At 35.6% G+C, this 19,359-nt stretch overlaps 2 protein-coding genes across 2 annotated transcripts in view; both read left to right on the plus strand.

The window, feature by feature from the left end:
- The window catches only part of LOC132143858 (von Willebrand factor A domain-containing protein 7-like), a 121,683-nt gene that overhangs the window by 11,844 nt on the left and 90,480 nt on the right, over window positions 1-19,359 (plus strand). The window lies entirely within an intron of this gene.
- Window positions 1-19,359, plus strand: part of LOC132143857 (von Willebrand factor A domain-containing protein 7-like) — a 33,183-nt gene that overhangs the window by 11,826 nt on the left and 1,998 nt on the right. The window contains exons 2-15 of the mRNA XM_059554447.1: window positions 11,811-11,870; window positions 12,308-12,496; window positions 12,625-12,903; window positions 14,002-14,095; window positions 14,372-14,500; window positions 15,241-15,427; window positions 16,402-16,571; window positions 16,953-17,065; window positions 17,198-17,314; window positions 17,418-17,591; window positions 17,745-17,877; window positions 18,114-18,263; window positions 18,844-18,936; window positions 19,026-19,294. Coding sequence (XP_059410430.1) covers window positions 12,308-12,496; window positions 12,625-12,903; window positions 14,002-14,095; window positions 14,372-14,500; window positions 15,241-15,427; window positions 16,402-16,571; window positions 16,953-17,065; window positions 17,198-17,314; window positions 17,418-17,591; window positions 17,745-17,877; window positions 18,114-18,263; window positions 18,844-18,936; window positions 19,026-19,294 — 2,097 coding nt within the window. The 5' untranslated portion in view covers window positions 11,811-11,870. The remainder of the gene's footprint in view (window positions 1-11,810; window positions 11,871-12,307; window positions 12,497-12,624; window positions 12,904-14,001; window positions 14,096-14,371; window positions 14,501-15,240; window positions 15,428-16,401; window positions 16,572-16,952; window positions 17,066-17,197; window positions 17,315-17,417; window positions 17,592-17,744; window positions 17,878-18,113; window positions 18,264-18,843; window positions 18,937-19,025; window positions 19,295-19,359) is intronic.

A 19,359-nucleotide genomic window follows, 5' to 3' on the forward strand; every position in this document is an offset into this window, starting at 1 on the left:
TGAGAACAAGCTACACCACATCAGTGCTGGATATCAACCACAAACTGTTTCCAGACACGAGAGAAGAAGATCATGATGGGGAGATGAAACCAGTTTAGATGTGATGATAAGGAATCATTATTTTCTGGAACAGTATCACATGTCTTATATGTATCACATGATCTGAATCACAGCTGACTGGATGGGACTGTGTGACTTTTAAGGACATTTCATCACTCATCTGTGTGAACTGATTAATATATGAGGTTAATGTATTTTGATGATAATTATTTTCCTTGAATCTCATTTGTCTTGATGCTACTTTATCAACTTTATAGTCTATGCTTCAATAAAATGAAAATGGTGAATATTGTGTTCTGAAGATTCTTGGTAAACACATCATTTTACTAGGTAGGTTCATATGTGTTTATTTTAGACTTGGAAAAACTACATATTAATTATTGGGATTATTTTTTACTTTAGACATACACATTTTTGATCGGATTAATAACATCTGGGACATCAGTACACCAGAAAGTTATTTTTTATATTTTAGTAACAAATATGCACATTTTTTGTGAAATAAAGGGAGTTACGAGATTAAATATTTTGTATTACAAGATGGTGCCATGGGCTTTATTTTTACAAACACTTGAGGGATAACTGAGAATGTAGCAGGAATGATCAACGTGGATCTTGTACTGAATTCAAACCAAGAGCACGCACATTACTGATGTCCAGCACATGAGGAGCAAGATACGCGGGTGAGGAGGACATTTTTATACTGATTTTTGCTAATTAGTTTATATATATATATATATATATATATATATATATATATAAATATTCTTAGCGCTGCATGAATTTGTCCTTGTGTTATAGTGAAGTATCACAATGTGTATACATTGTCCTTGATTACTGCTTTACAGTGGGGAATAGATAAAGGCAAGTTGTTGCAGGTTTATCCATTATATTTATTGCAATTTACTTCAAAAATCAAAGAAATAATCTATTATTTTCATTATTAAATAATTTCTTTATAATTTTTCCATGTTTCATCAGATGGCCTCACAATGTCCTGTCAAAAGGTATAATAGCAATGATGTAAGAATAGAAAACAGAGGACTGTGAAAACTGTCAGATATAAATGTAACTCAGTTTGTTGTCCATGATGAGGAGAATACATATATGTAGGTTTTACTGCCCTTCTACCCCCAGGGGCCCAGTAGCACCCCCCCCGGAAGAGCCCAAAACTGTACAGTTCAAATGGCTGTAAATCAGAGTCCAATTAACATATCAAAGAGAAAATGGGCAGGATTATTACTTATGCTATGCTGATAAAATAATGTTGAACTCAGTTTTCAGAAATAAATGGAAAGCTGGCATAAAGGCATTTTAAATATTGCTCACTGTAAAATACCACATTTCACCCTGCCTCTCAAATATATCATAGAGGTATAACATATTTAGATATCCAGTTTTCCTTAAAATAAATAATTTATTTAGTTTCGTTAATAAAAATTTTTAACTACATTACCCACAAGCCTCCGTCGTTCTATCTATGGAAAGGCAAAACTAGGGGGCTGTTTTTTGTAGTTCATTGAAGTTATGCTTAGGGTTAGGGATAGGATCTCGCTAAAGAGGTCATTTTTCTCAACATAGCAACACTTCATTGTTGACTTAATATATTACTAATGTGATGATAGCAGCAAAACATTACTTTTTAACATGATCCTCCGTTGTTCAGCTTGACAAAAATTGGGGCAATATTGATGTGGACATGCCCAGCAGTCGCAGTTGTATTCAACAGATAGATTCCTCTCATTAAATATAAGACACATTTTTAAGATTTTTTTTTTTTTGACCAAAGACAAATATATTTACTAATCAAATGATGTGCTTCTAAAATTTACATTGTATATTACATTGTGTTTTAAAGTTACAATTGTTCACATTTGTGTTTCTGTGATTTACCATTCTCTACTTGAACTCTAGGAATAAAAACAGAAATTATAAATGAATGAATGAATGAATGAATGAACAAATAAATACATAAAGCATAATGAACATGCATAGTTTTGTAAGGATCTTACATTATTTATTGATATGTCAAACTCATTTAAAGACGTACCCAAATTACTCTGTCACCAAGCTCGTTTTTGCCACCATAAAGAATAAAAAGGCAGTTATGTTGTAAACGTTAACTATTTTCAGTATGAAAATGAAAATGCTTGTATTAAAAAACCAAACAGTAAATACAGTATGTCTTTCAGAGAACACTGGAAAAAGATAAATTTTCTTAAAAATTAAATTGACCAAAATGTTATACAACACAATGTAAATGTTTCAAACTCACAAAATAACACCATGAAGACATGGCATGTATGTCAAGTGTGTAATTATGGAAGCACATGGGTAGCGATATTCAATTTGCAATGTAATATTCAAAATGACAATGCAATATGTAAAATGACAATGCATTTCTGTATTTACATTTACTTTTTCCAATACATTTGTGCAACGTTTGGTGCAAAATGAAAATTAAAATTAAATTACATAATTGCCATTTCATACACCAGTTTTAATATGTAAAATGAAAACTAATTTTAACGCTTTATAAGTTGCAAAATTAAAATGAAAATGTATTACAGAAATGATTAGATATGTCTAACATGTTCAAGCAAAAACTGTGGCAAAATTATCTTTTAAATGCTATTTTTCTTAAATGCATTTACACTCACAGTCAAGACACTTACGATTGCATTTTCATTCAGTGTCCCGCAATGAATGTAGCAAAATTCAATGTGCACATTGAAAATGCATTCCGAGCCGATCACGTGTCCGCCCCCTCCCGACACGTCAATCACTGCGTGAACAAGGCGGGGCTTGCAGAAGGTCAAGAGACTCAAATCTCAATAAGAGGATTCAAGTGAGAGAACATGGACAAGACCGTTGGTCCGTGTACGTTTTGATCATTTCAGTTTATGGCTTTAATATTTCATTCGCACTGGTGGGCGGAGCTGAAACACTCCTTTCATCTGATTGGTCGAATCGCTCCACCTTCAGCTCGGTCTTTCCATTCTTTCAGGCAGAATAAGAGTCAGTGCGAGTGCAGCACTGTAATGTCTGAAACCACCGCTCACTGTTAATTAGATTAATATTTGAATCAGATGTAGCTGGGCACATAATTCGTGCTGTTGAGACCTGCAAATTATTTCTAGGTTGTAGTATTGTATGAATATTGTCCCACTGATAAATACAGTGCAAATAGTTCTGTCTCTTTGGAAAAAAGTGAAGTGGAAATAAAAATCAATAATAGACTGAACAGTTCCATGTCTGTAACATTTACCACTCTCATATTTTAAGTCATAAGGCAACACTTAGCAACATAGCAACACTTCATTGTTGACTTAATATATTACTAATGTGATGATAGCAGCAAAACATTACTTTTTAACATGATGCGCGGTTTAATATGGGTTAAAAGATAGTCCAACCACAGACTGTCCTGAAAATTCACAGCCAATGACATCAAAGCTGAGCAGCGGCGTCACATTTCCTTATCAATTTATGACAGATGTCTTTCGTTTTTTGGCTGAAGGGATAGATTTGGTTAACAATAGATTAAGTTTGCTACTTATTAGATTCTGTTTTATTAACGTCTACACCTTCCTCCGTTGTTCAGCTTGACAAAAATTGGGGCAATATTGATGTGGACATGCCCAGCAGTCGCAGTTGTATTCAACAGATAGATTCCTCTCATTAAATATAAGACACATTTTTAAGATTTTTTTTTTTTTGACCAAAGACAAATATATTTACTAATCAAATGATGTGCTTCTAAAATTTACATTGTATATTACATTGTGTTTTAAAGTTACAATTGTTCACATTTGTGTTTCTGTGATTTACCATTCTCTACTTGAACTCTAGGAATAAAAACAGAAATTATAAATGAATGAATGAATGAATGAATGAATGAATGAATGAATGAATGAATGAACAAATAAATACATAAAGCATAATGAACATGCATAGTTTTGTAAGGATCTTACATTATTTATTGATATGTCAAACTCATTTAAAGACGTACCCAAATTACTCTGTCACCAAGCTCGTTTTTGCCACCATAAAGAATAAAAAGGCAGTTATGTTGTAAACGTTAACTATTTTCAGTATGAAAATGAAAATGCTTGTATTAAAAAACCAAACAGTAAATACAGTATGTCTTTCAGAGAACACTGGAAAAAGATAAATTTTCTTAAAAATTAAATTGACCAAAATGTTATACAACACAATGTAAATGTTTCAAACTCACAAAATAACACCATGAAGACATGGCATGTATGTCAAGTGTGTAATTATGGAAGCACATGGGTAGCGATATTCAATTTGCAATGTAATATTCAAAATGACAATGCAATATGTAAAATGACAATGCATTTCTGTATTTACATTTTCATTTTCCAATACATTTGTGCAACGTTTGGTGCAAAATGAAAATTAAAATTAAATTACATAATTTTCATTTGCCATTTCATACACCAGTTTTAATATGTAAAATGAAAACTAATTTTAACGCTTTATAAGTTGCAAAATTAAAATGAAAATGTATTACAGAAATGATTAGATATGTCTAACATGTTCAAGCAAAAACTGTGGCAAAATTATCTTTTAAATGCTATTTTTCTTAAATGCATTTACACTCACAGTCAAGACACTTACGATTGCATTTTCATTCAGTGTCCCGCAATGAATGTAGCAAAATTCAATGTGCACATTGAAAATGCATTCCGAGCCGATCACGTGTCCGCCCCCTCCCGACACGTCAATCACTGCGTGAACAAGGCGGGGCTTGCAGAAGGTCAAGAGACTCAAATCTCAATAAGAGGATTCAAGTGAGAGAACATGGACAAGACCGTTGGTCCGTGTACGTTTTGATCATTTCAGTTTATGGCTTTAATATTTCATTCGCACTGGTGGGCGGAGCTGAAACACTCCTTTCATCTGATTGGTCGAATCGCTCCACCTTCAGCTCGGTCTTTCCATTCTTTCAGGCAGAATAAGAGTCAGTGCGAGTGCAGCACTGTAATGTCTGAAACCACCGCTCACTGTTAATTAGATTAATATTTGAATCAGATGTAGCTGGGCACATAATTCGTGCTGTTGAGACCTGCAAATTATTTCTAGGTTGTAGTAGTGTATGAATATTGTCCCACTGATAAATACAGTGCAAATAGTTCTGTCTCTTTGGAAAAAAGTGAAGTGGAAATAAAAATCAATAATAGACTGAACAGTTCCATGTCTGTAACATTTACCACTCTCATATTTTAAGTCATAAGGCACTAGGTATGTGTGTGTGGCATTAATAAATAATTGTAAAAATTAATATTGTTACATTTCTGAAATAAAAATAGTAAAATTAACTCTGTGCTGCTCAGTGCTCCTGTAGCCTACCGCCCTCTCGCGGCTGTAGACGGTAATGCTTTCTCTTGGTTCTGAATAAATGTGACTTATATATGTTTTTTCCCTCGTCATTACGTATTTTTGGACTGATGCAACTTATACCGAAAAATACGGGTAACATTATTATTATTATTTATTATGAGAGTAACTGACACTGACTAGAACTTTAATGTTACACCAAATTCAGCTCAGATCTTCAGACTCGTCTGACTCGTATTTCTGTATAACTGGCCAGACTTACCTTCCCAAAAAAATCCTATTTAATTTTATTTAATAAATTTAACTATATTTATTTCCACTTCACTGTTATCCAAGGAGACAGAACTATTTGCACTGTTTTTATCAGTGGGACAATATTAATACAATACTATAACCTAGAAATAATTTAATTTAACTGGCCAGACTTACCTTCCCAAAAAAAATCCTATTTAATTTTATTTCATAAATTTAACTATATTTATTTCCACTTCACTGTTATCCAAGGAGACAGAACTATTTGCACTGTTTTTATCAGTGGGACAATATTTATACAATACTATAACCTAGAAATAATTTAACGGGGTCTCTTGCAAGTCGCAGCAGCACGAATTATGTGCCCACTTACATCTGATTCAAATATTATGCTAATTAACAGTGAGTGTAGTTTCAGACATTACAGTGCTCCACTCGCACTGACTCTTATTCTGCCTGAAAGAATGTAAAGACCGAGCTGAAGGTGGAGCAATTCGACCAATCAGATGAAAGGAGCGTTTCGCCCACAAGTGCGAATGAAATATTGAAGCCATAAACCGAAATGATCAAAACATACACGGACCAACGGTCTTGTCCATGTTCTCTCACTTGAATCCTCTTATTGAGATTTGAGTCTCTTGACCTTCTGCAAGCCCCGCCTTGTTCACGCAGTGATTGACGTGTCGGGAGGGGGCGGACACGTGATCGGCTCGGAATGCATTTTCAATGTGCACATTGAATTTTGCTACATTCATTGCGGGACACTGAATGAAAATGCAATCGTAAGTGTCTTGACTGCAGTGTTAATGCATTTAAGAAAAATAGCATTTAAATGATAATTTTGCCACAGTTTTTGCTTGAACATGTTATACATATCTAATCATTTCTGTAATACATTTTCATTTTAATTTTGCAACTTATAAAGCGTTAAAATTAGTATTAATTTTACATATTAAAACTGGTGTATGAAATGCCAAATGAAAATTATGTAATTTAATTTTCATTTTCATTTTGCACCAAACGTTGCACAAATGTATTGGAAAATGTAAATGTAAATACAGAAATGCATTGCCATTTTACATATTGCATTGTCATTTTGCATATTACATTGCAAATTGAATATCGCTACCCATGTGCTTCCATATGTAATATCATCTATAAAACTCTATCAGCACAGCATCAAATAAACACTGATTGGCCGAACAATGGAAGACAGAGAAAGTGTTCAGGAAAACAAACACCTGCTACCTTTGACAATAACATCATGAATTCACTTCATGACTGGAACTAGGGGATGACTGTGTATGAATACCTCCTTTACTAAAACTCTTAATTAAAGTCTAAAAATTTTACTGTATGAAGCTTGAAAAAGAGAACACAATGCTTTATCAATACGAAAAATACTATTTTAACTATTGTTTTCATCACTGGTTCTGTAATGTATTCATTATGAGCTTATAATTAAAACAAAGTTACATCTTCTGCAAAAATCAAACCACTGCAAAGTCTAATCACTGATCCAGGGACCATTTCTGTGTGTGCGGGGGATAAAGAGTTAACGAGGTGAGTCCTTTTGCATGATGGAGAACTACAGTGTTATCTGCAAACAATCCTGTAAAACAGAAAGGAAGGAAATATTACATTACAATCAACTTATACATTACACTGGGTTTTGTTTAGACCATAAAAGCAGCCTCTGTAAAGATGCTGTATAATTAAATGTTAAATGCATCCATTATTAGAAGCAAGTAATTAATAGCAAGCTATAGTCATATGAATTCTTTTGATAGTGTCAGATGAGACAATATCATACAAGTGTTAAACTGGATTATTAAGACAGTGATGTGCGACTGTGTTTAGGGTTCATTTTTAAGACTTTGACCCTGTCCAGATACCCACACTTGCAGTCTTGGCCACTTGAGAGTGTGTGTACGTTACAGTGTGTGCACAAGACTGTCCCCGGTCTTAATAATGCCAAAGCACAGCATCCTTAACACACACTAAACCTCTCCAATACTGCTCCGGAGCACTATACAATGCTTAGTGTATCCCATCATGCATCATGTTTTGGTATAAATCGTCAGACTTTTGGCCGAGATCTCACAAGAGGTCACGGAAAGCTGTCCAATGTACAGTATGTGAAATATTGATAGTTAGATATTAAAAATCTCTGTAAACACATAAGTGTGTCCCATAAGGCAGTGGCTCCCAATCCTGGTCCTGGAGAACCCCAACACTGCACATTTGAGATGTCTCCCTGTTCAAACCTGATTCAACTCATGAGCTCATCAGTGAAGACTCCAAGGCCTCAAAAGTGTGTTTGTCAGATAAGAGAGACAACAAAACCGTGCAGTGCTGGGGTTCTCCAGGATCAGGATTGGGAAACACAGTCATCAGGTCATGAAAAGTTCGACACACACTTATGGTCATCATGCTCACTCAAGTGGTCAAGTGCAAAGATGGCAAGTGTGGGTATTTGGACAGTGCAACAGTTTAAGAAACAACAAATGCTGTACAAATGATAACAGCAGGAATGTTTGATAAAAGGGACAAACTATCACAGACTTACTGTCTGCCTCCGCAGCTTTCTGCCTTCTCCATTTCTGAAGGAATACCTCTCCAGAAACACCACTGGGCTGACTGCTTCCTTTAGGTCTTTTCAGCTAAAAATAAAAATAATAAAAAAGGGGAGAGAAAATAAAATTGAATTATATACAGAATGTTAATCATGATCTGTGAGAATAATATTTAGATATAAACTGATATGAATGATATGCAAAATGAAAAAATACATTTTTTAATTATTTATTTATTTTTAATTTGTTTTATTTTTTTTGGATTTACATTAAAAGGTATTAAAAGCATGGTACAGAACATATGATTACTGTGATATCTGTCATATAAAAGCACATAAAAACACTAACATTACAGTGATACAAACATAGCTGGTTTGGTGATTATTGTATTGTTGTATTGATTATTAATATACTATAGTAAAACTACAGTTAATGTGGTAAAAACATGGTAAATGTCCCGTTTACTGTGTTTTAACTTCACATTTCATTTACTACTATTGTAAGTGTCGTGATTACCATGATTTTACTACAAATACAACTTACATCAGCACTGAGGAGCACTGAACCTGAAATTAATATAAAACGGATCGAAGGTCTATGGCACATCACGTGACAAATAGAGTTTAATCACACTAATTAGCAGCTGTGTTCATTTATTTAAACACAATGAAGCTCAAAGACAGCCGCGGATGACCGATATAATACAGCGATTAAACATATGGCGCTAATCTGATTAATAAAGAAGACAGAATACATTTTATAAAAGGCATTAAAAGAGCGTATATACGACTACTCACCCAAACTGTGGAACTGATAGCAAGTATCGCGATGTGTGCTGAATGAGACTTCTTGAACGTGATTTCATAGCGATAAACATCTCATGTCTTCGCGTCGAAATTCTGACGCCAAAAGTTTCCCACTGAAAGCAATGAAGGTCGTAGTGCGTCGATATTCGACGCCGAGAGGCACATTTGGCGTCATAAAAGTGACGCTAGGGGCGCTTGACCATGCTTCGGTTTTTGATGCCTTTGGAGTGAGAATGGGTAATGATTGACTTTTTGAAAAATGAGGTAAAAAGAGCTGAGCAGGGCACGATTCAACAACCATGTGATGTAAAAGACAGGTTGAAGTCTGCCACATTTGCGAAAGAAATTAATCTTTTGTCAACCTGATTGATAATTGGACCTAAATTGCACCTACATTTATTTTTATTTTCAGTTATGTAAGGAACTTCACATGAAATAATGAAAAAAAAAATCTGGTTTCACTTTAGAATTCAGGTGATTCATTGGCAAAAACAGTTGTCAATATTTTCCAAAAGTACTATTCGTTTATTTATTTTAATAAGGACCATTTTTGTACAAATTTAAATAAAGTAATAGTATAATACAAAAATAAATTCTGATTAAATGATTTAATTAATCTAATTATGGTTATATGGATTTCCTCATTGCATCCTGGCAAGTCTCAAGATAATGTATGAATCTCATTTAACCTGTAACGAAATACAGTCAATAATATTATTGACTGAGCAATTTACTGAACTTTCAGGGGGCCTCAGTGTTCGAGAACAGGTCTGCTCTTATTGCAGAATGTGATTGTTGTTTCTATAGATTATAATAAACTGGGACGAGGCTCATACATTCATAAAGTAAATTAAAATTAATCAATGTAGAATTTTTATATGTATGGTCAAAGGCGGTTTTGACCCAATATAAACTTATCTGACATGCTAGAGATCAGAAACAGTTAATTCGTAAACTCAGTTTTATCACAGCTCTACAGTCGTGGCCAAAAGTTTTGAGAATTACATAAATATTGGAAATTGGAAAAGTTGCTGCTTAAGTTTTTATAATAGCAATTTGCTTATACTCCAGAATGTTATGAAGAGTGATCAGATGAATTGCATAGTCCTTCTTTGCCATGAAAATGAACTTAATCCCAAAAAAACCTTTCCACTGCATTTCATTGCTGTCATTAAAGGACCTGCTGAGATCATTTCAGTAATCGTCTTGTTAACTCAGGTGAGAATGTTGACGAGCACAAGGCTGGAGATCATTATGTCAGGCTGATTGGGTTAGAATGGCAGACTTGACATGTTAAAAGGAGGGTGATGCTTGAAATCATTGTTCTTCCATTGTTAACCATGGTGACCTGCAAAGAAACGCGTGCAGCCATCATTGCGTTGCATAAAAATGGCTTCACAGGCAAGAATATTGTGGCTACTAAGATTGCACCTAAATCAACAATTTATAGGATCATCAAGAACTTCAAGGAAAGAGGTTCAATTCTTGTAAAGAAGGCTTCAGGGCGTCCAAGAAAGTCCAGCAAGCGCCAGGATCGTCTCCTAAAGTGGATTCAGCTGCGGGATCGGAGTGCCACCAGTGCAGAGCTTGCTCAGGAATGGCACCAGGCAGGTGTGAGCGCATCTGCACGCACAGTGAGGCGAAGACTTTTGGAAGATGGCCTGGTGTCAAGAAGGGCAGCAAAGAAGCCACTTCTCTCCAAAAAAAAACATCAGGGACAGATTGATCTTCTGCAGAAAGTATAGTGAATGGACTGCTGAGCAAAGTCATATTCTCCGATGATGCCCCTTTCCGATTGTTTGGGGCATCTGGAAAAAGGCTTGTCCGGAGAAGAAAAGGTGAGCGCTACCATCAGTCCTGTGTCATGCCAACAGTAAAGCATCCTGACACCATTCATGTGTGGGGTTGCTTCTCATCCAAGGGAGTGGGCTCACTCACAATTCTGCCCAAAAACACAGCCATGAATAAAGAATGGTACCAAAACACCCTCCAACAGCAACTTCTTCCAACAATCCAACAACAGTTTGGTGAAGAACAATGCATTTTCCAGCACGATGGAGCACCGTGCCATAAGGCAAAAGTGATAACTAAGTGGCTCGGGGACCAGAATGTTGAAATTTTGGGTCCATGGCCTGGAAACTCCCCAGATCTTAATCCCATTGAGAACTTGTGATCAATCCTCAAGAGGCGGGTGGACAAACAAAAACCCACTAATTCTGACAAACTCCAAGAAGTGATTATGAAAGAATGGGTTGCTATCAGTCAGGATTTGGCCCAGAAGTTGATTGAGAGCATGCCCAGTCGAATTGCAGAGGTCCTGAAAAAGAAGGGCCAACACTGCAAATACTGACTCTTTGCATAAATGTCATGTAATTGTCGATAAAAGCCTTTGAAACGTATGAAGTGCTTGTAATTATATTTCAGTATATCACAGAAACAACTGAAACAAATATCTAAAAGCAGTTTAGCAGCAAACTTTTTGAAAACTAATATTTATGTAATTCTCAAAACTTTTGGCCACTACTGTAGTTTTATAATAACAGTTTTAGATGTTATTTCACAGTTGATGTTGGCTATTATAGTAATGATTCATAATTTTGTGTTTGTGTGAGATGTAACAATATTTTAAAGGCAGCCATGTCTTAATAATGTAATTCCTCCATTGTGGTTAATCATTTGCTGCAGTCTGATTGCATGACAACTTCTGAGCACTGTGAGATAAGACATTATGTATATATATACTTGTCATCAGAGACTAACAAGGATCCACAATTAAGGGGAGGAAAAGAAGCAAATTGCAAGTTGGTATAAGGTAAGAAGGTCTTATATTTTCATTTCATATCATATATCATATCATATATCATATCATATTAGATCCACATATTCTAATGAAAGTAATAGTTTACTTTTATACTATATATATATATATATATATATATATATATATATATATATAGGTGTGTGTTTGTGTGTGTGTGAGACCCTGGACCACAAATAAGTCATAAGTCACTGGGGTATATTTGTAGCGATCGCCAACAATACGTTATATGGTTGAAAATGATTGATTATTCCATTATTCCAAAAATCATTTTGTCGATTTCCTACTGTAATTGTATCAAAACTTAATTTTAATATGCATTGCTAAGACTGATGAAAATTTCTCTTACATAGTTATTTTCACATATCTGTAACTAGTGCTGTTGCACAGGCCAGCTTTACTGAAAGTAAATAATTGTTCACTTAATTCAGATGATCATGAAGTTATCGGTGCCCGTCGTGGCCCTGATCGCACTAGCGGTGTCCAGGCTGCAGGCATTTATTTCAGTTGGGAAAAACGAAAACACCCATGTGACCATTACTCACAATGCGGTAATGGCGAAGATCCGTGAGGTGTGTGAAGCAGTGGCTGAATCAGAAGGAAGAGATTTCAAACCCATGGTGAGTTTGTATACAAGCAGAGGCATAAAACAGCACTACCATGAAAGCTGTGCACTTGAATATGAAAGACATATAATAATATTTTTCCAAAATTATGACACAAAATTTAATTTCCCACTTTAACTCAGGGCTCATCAGCAGAAGAGCTGCTGCATGCGTGTCTGGGCAGAGCCACAGGCGAGGTATCGGGGGCCAAGTTCTGGACAGCACTGAATCAGATCTACAAGCAGAATGGCTTTGTGGACCAGGACTTCATGAGCAGCGCACCACACCACTTCAATAATGAGGCCTTCAAAGAGGGTCGCAACCTTATCATTCAGGGGACTGTAGCCATTAAAGCGAACGTCCGCACCAACAACTTTCAGTCTGCCCGAGAAACACTGGGGCGAGTGTGTCACACACTTCAGGTCAGCAAGAGGGAGATAAGTCAGAATCAGTGACATTGCACAAGTATATTGCATCAGATTTGCTCAAGTCAAGTCAAGTCGAGCTTTGTTGTCTTTCCGCTACATGTGTGGACGCACAGTGGAATGAAATGTCGTGTCTCGCATGACCACGGTGATACAGAAATAATCATAAATATACAACACTAAATATAATACCACATAAATATAATCATAAAAATACAACACTAGAAGTAAGAACAATTTTTAGACCTACATAGCTAACTTTTTCTGAAGCGGTAATCTTACTATACATATACTATAATAGTTGACTATACATACATATAACCTAAGACAGACTACACAAGTACTTTACATAATAACTGTACATGATATTGTGCAAAAGAGTTGAGGTTAAGATGCAAGTAGTGCGATATGATTTGTGCTGAATTCACAAGTAAACATTTGTGTTATCTTATTAAGTCCTTGTAACATGAATTTACAAGAAATATAAGAAATTCTGGTGGAGTGGTTTGGACGGTATCTGATCATCATCAGTCTGTCTGGAATAACATGAAGAAACAGAACAAACTGAGACAGACTAAATCCAGAAGAACTGTGGCAACGTCTCAAAGATGCTTCAAGAAAACTACCTGCAAAGCTACAGGACTGTTAAAAGTTTTAGGCACTTGTGTAAAAATGCTGTAAAATAAGGATGTTGTCAAAAATAATGTCATAAAACTTCTATTAATTAAACTAACATTTGGTGTGAATAAACAAAAATCTTACTAGATTACAATTAATGGCAAAATGAATGTTTGTAAATGTAAACTGTAATTTCCTGTTGAGACACTACAACAAAAGACAGAAATAACTGACTTAAAACCATTTTTAGCTGGTGAAAATACTAGTGTTTTAATAATTGTGGCCACCACTGTGTGCGAGTATATATGTATATAAATAAAAGAATGAATATAAATATATAAATTATTATTTTTTATAAATTATATATATATATATATATATATATATATATATATATATATATATATATATATATATATATATATATATATATATATATATATATATATATATAAAATTTTTTTTTTTTTTTTTCAGGATTTTTACAGCCACAGTAACTGGGTTGAATTAGGTAACCAAAGTCCTTATGCCAACCTCATCAGTCCGGATCGCAACATTGAGAATATTGCAGGTAAATAAAGCTAGTGGCTGTGATTTATGAGAGAGGCTCATGTAGAAAAAAAGAGATTACTCTATTTTTTTGGTGTTGACATATCCAATGTTCATGTGTAATAGCTCTTAATAATCAATATTTTTAATGAAAACCGGAGGAAAGTGAACAGATGACTTGGTGCTTAACTGATTAGAGTTTATACTTGGGAGTACATATCATATTATGTGAGATTAATCTATTTTGACTGTTCCTAAACAGATTGCATTATTGTGATTTGCATGTGTTAATGTGCAGACATTGAAATGCCAACATGCAGTGACTGTGCCAGTGGTACCTGTCCAAACCAGCTGCTTCCAGCCATTCTGAATGGGAAGTACCTCACTTCAGGATATATGGGCTTGTTCTCCTCTGGAAAACCTCGAGGTGAGGAGACCTACCTAGATACATGGATGAGCAAACATACTGCAAAAAAAGTTGAACTCAAAATGTATTAGCAACTAGTTACTTAACTAACTTTACAGTCTTGGTTTTGCAAATCCTATAAACTATGTAAATAGATTAGCTGTTGAAAACACAAATCATACCCAAATGACCAAGTTTTGGTGTTCAGCCCTAGTATGGGTAAACAACTGAGCATGGACTTTTTTCAAATGATGTTGTAACTAGGATGTTGTCGGATGTTGTAAGGTTGTGGCAAACTGGCACATTTTTTCTTTCATTATTACATAATGCAGCAAAATCTATTTGATATATTGTATTCATGGGGTAAGAAGTGGCTTCAATTGAGCAGTGTCCAAATTTTCAAATCTGTTGTGAAAAAAAGAGTTGCTTTTTCAAATAAGTAACTCCAGTTATTCTGTTATTGACTGACAGCTCTCGTGTTGCAATGTTGAGAGAAATCGGGAGTAAGTGCAGAGTCTCACTTGCACAAAACAAATTTATTATTCTTCAAAATCAATAAAAACAGTCAAATGCAAACTCAGAATATTAAACAAACCTTTAATAATTAAATATGTTAAATAATACAATATAATTTATGTATTTAATCCCATTTTATAACTAACTTAATTACTTATTAGGGAGTAAAACAATATTGTAATGCATTACTTTTAAAAGTAACTTTGCCCAACACTGCTCTTATTAGTCTTTTATGTGTGTAAAAGGAAAATGTAGCCATGGTGGGGAGACTGATCTCAGCAGTAGCCAGAATCCTCGAGGTGGGATCAGTAAAGATGAGAGCCATTCCTATAATGCTAATCTACACAGGAATGCTGTGAACCTGGCAGCTGAAGCCACAATGGAGCTGCTAGAGGACATCCGTGGAGCTATAGGAAACAATAACTACCTTCGGTATGGAGATAGACTCCTCCTAAAGGGTTAGTTCACCCCAGAATGCAAATTTGTTCATCTTCTACCCTACCTCGAAGAATCCTAGGTGAATGTGACTGTCTTCTTTCAGTATAATCCAATCGAAGTTATAATAAAAATTGTCCTTGCTCTACCAAGCCTTTCAATGCGGGTAAGCAGGTGTTTGTTGTCAACAGTTCAGAAGACGGGAAATAAAGTGCGCGGATCTGTAATAAAACATCCCTCACACGGCTCCAGGGGATGAATAAAGGCCCTCTGTAGCGAACCACGCAGTGCTGACATACTACGACATCCACCTGTACGTCTTCTGGTAATAAAACATCCCTCACACGGCTCCAGGGGATGAATAAAGGCCCTCTTTAGCGAACCACGCAGTGCTGACATACTACGACATCCACCTTTACGTCTTCTGGTTCCCCACAGTCAGCCAAACTGAAAAAAAGGTGTTTATTGCGTTTGAAATCTGGATATTTATTTTACAAAAATGCATGGATTCGCTACAGGGGGCCTTTATTCACCCCCCGGATCCATGTGAGGGACATTTTATTACAGATGCACACTTTATTTCACATCTTCTGAACTGTTGACAACAAACACCCATTTACTTCCATTGAAAGGCCTGGCAGAGCAAGGATAATCTTTAATACAACTTCGATTGGATTATTCTGAAAGAAGAAAGTCACATACACCTATAGGAAGCTTCGACAGTGAGTAGAAGTTGGACGAATTTTCATTCTCGTAAGTGAACTAAACCTTTAAGACAAACCTTCTTAAACTTTTAAGAGATTTGCAAAGAACTTACAAATTTACGAGGTTGTTCTCTTAACAACCTGTTCTCTACACCACTATTCAAATGGTAATAGTAAATAAATTGAGGACAGTAAAAAAAATAAATAAAAAAATCTGTTTTAGAATCCATTAACCAAAATATTTCTCTCTTTTTCCTCCCCCATCAGGTTGATGGGTATTGTGCGATCTGCAGTGCTGGCTTTTGTGATTGACACCACAGGCAGCATGTCAGACGACATTGCAGAGGCCAAGAGAATCGCCTTCAACATTATTGACAGTAAGAAAGGAACTCAGGATGAACCATCTGAATACATTCTGGTGCCGTTTAATGATCCAGGTGAGTGCAAAAAACATAGCATATAGCACATAAAAATATTAGGTAAAGTTATCCATTTTAATTACACTGAACTGTTTCAATTTATTATAGGTTTATTTATTACCAACATTTGTTAATTAAATTATCCTGTAAAAAAAAAAAAACATGCATTGCTGCCTTAGTATATATCTTAGGAAACATAAGCAAAATGAATCATAATAAAGGCTTTGTGATATGGTGACTTAAATATCACCTTTGTAGGTAGCTCACTAGAATTTGAAATAGGGCAATGATGTACTTTTTCAATCGTATTATGGTAAAATTGAACAGATTTAGTCTAAATGAATATAAATCTAAATTATTTACAGACACAATATGTATATAATTTTCATGAATTTGTAGACTTTGGACCGCTATTAAGAACCACAGACCCAGATGTTATGAAGTCAGAGATCTCCAAGATCAGCGCTAATGGAGGAGGAGATATCCCAGAAATGTGCCTGTCAGCACTTCAGGTACTGTGTTTTATTTGTGGACTTTCAGCCAATCCTCTCACTTGTCATATGTGAATACTGCCAATATAATTAATTAGAACTAAGAAATATTAGATAATTGAGCAAGGAGTCAACCCTCTGTTTCTCCCACAGTTGGCTCTGACAGGAGCTCCTTCCTCCTCATATATATATGTATTCACGGATGCTCCACCTAAGGATACACACCTGGAGAATACCATAAAAGCCCTTGAGAGCAGCACCAAGTCTACAGTAAATCTATCCATTCTTATTTCACATGCAGTTCTTGTCATCCAAATGTTCAGCAGCCCTCCATCAGTTTCCCACTTTTCCATCTCTTGGCCTTTCTTTTCAGGTAACATTCATGCTGACAGCATCAAGCAGGAGAAGAAGGACATTGAGTGCATCGTCACAGTTTCAGATGTATTATGACATGGCCTTGGCCTCTGGCGGTCAAGCCATTGAGGTCTCCAAGTCCAGCATCTCTCAAGCCACTGCCATCATTGTAGACACCTCTACTTCAGCCTTGGTATGATCAGTGTCTTATAGTCTTTTCACAATTGTAAACATCTCACAAACAGAACAGTAATGCTAGCTCACTGACAAAAATACAAACAAAATAGCATTTTCAAATAACTTTCTATTATTATTTTTGATTGCACACTGTTTCTTTATCTATCAGGTGACAATTCTTCAGTGCTCTAGGGATCCAGGACGTGAAGAGAATTTCCCCTTCTTACTGGACAGGTCTTTGTCCAACACTATTATCTACATCACAGGAACTGGCCTCACGTTCAACCTGCGCAGCCCCACAGGTAAATTCAGGATCATTCAGGTAAATTCAGAGACACCTTGAACTAAATAAACTAAAATACTAATATTTTTTTCTAACCAAATTACATTTCCATGATAAAAAAACAAAACAAAAAAGAAAATAAACAAAAACTAAATAAAAAATTTGCAACTATAATAACTCCAACAAGAATGGATTGTATTATATTGTGTTCAGCTTCAATATAAGATATCTAGGTAAGTTCTAACTTGATTCCAGGAGTGACTCAATCGAACACTGTTGTCAACGGACCTCTGGGAACAATTCAGACAGTGGGAAACCTGCAACGAATCCAATTAAATGGAACAGAGATGGGGCTGTGGCACATTGACATGACGACAACACGGCCCTACACCATAAAAGTGATGGGTGAGCCATCATGTACTTATATGATAAATAAATGCAAAGCCAAACATAAAAACTATTGCCAACCTGTTATGAGAAGAATACAGATAAAGTCCCCTCATGAAGCTCAGGCATGTTGGGTCTTTAACACAAACTATGATATTATTTACAGCATTGAAACCAAGCTGATTGGTTCATGTTGGACATGCAGCCAATGAGTTTGCTGCTTTACATTTGAATGGATGGTTAGCATTTGCTTGAGCTTTTCAGAGTTCCTCTGAAACTCTCCACCTTCCCCAGCTCCACCTTTATAGATCTGCTACATATGCTATTTGTGCAGCAGCAGTATATCTAATACAGCACCGTATCAACAGCAATATCAGCAATAATCTAAAATAACAGCAGTAACAAACAACAGCAGCAGCGTAGCAGAGCTATTCTGCCAAGACCAAATACATTAACATTGTCATATCCATTACCATGATAAAACCTACAAAGAGTCATGATAAAAATTTATATTTATTCTTTAATAGGCACCCAGAGATGGATGTTGAGAGTATTCAGACCCTTTTTTGCCTTTCTAATTTTAAACCTTGTTTTACAGGTCAGAGTGCGATTACATTCATCTACGACTTTGTGGAGGAGTTCAAAGGTCCCCATCCTGGATTTGCTGCCATTGATGGGCGGCCGAAATCAGGTTTAAACTGTCGCCCTGTTTATTAAACAATTCTTATTGAATGATTTGAATGGAAGCATAGGGCTACAGATATTTTGCTCTTTATTTAGGCTCACCGGTTAAGCTGCTGCTAACACTGACTGGAGAGAAAGGTCCAGAGGCTCTAGAGCTACAGGAGGTTGCTCTCATGGAGGTGTCTGGGGTCAAAGTGTCTAAAGGAACCACTGAGAAAATGGCTAATGGAGATTACCTGGTTACTGTGAACGAAGTGCCAGAAGGAGAGTTTGTTGTAATGCTGAAGGGAAAAGACAAGACCTTCACCAGCCTGTTCCAGAGGCAGACCACCACACTGATGTCTCAGTCTAAAGTCACCATCAAGGTGCAGACTGCATTCTTCTTATTAAAACTTGAAATTAAAAATTAATTATATTTGTGGACTGTGTT

Source organism: Carassius carassius, chromosome 7 (genome assembly GCF_963082965.1).
Source record: "Carassius carassius chromosome 7, fCarCar2.1, whole genome shotgun sequence".
Lineage (NCBI taxonomy): Eukaryota > Metazoa > Chordata > Actinopteri > Cypriniformes > Cyprinidae > Carassius > Carassius carassius.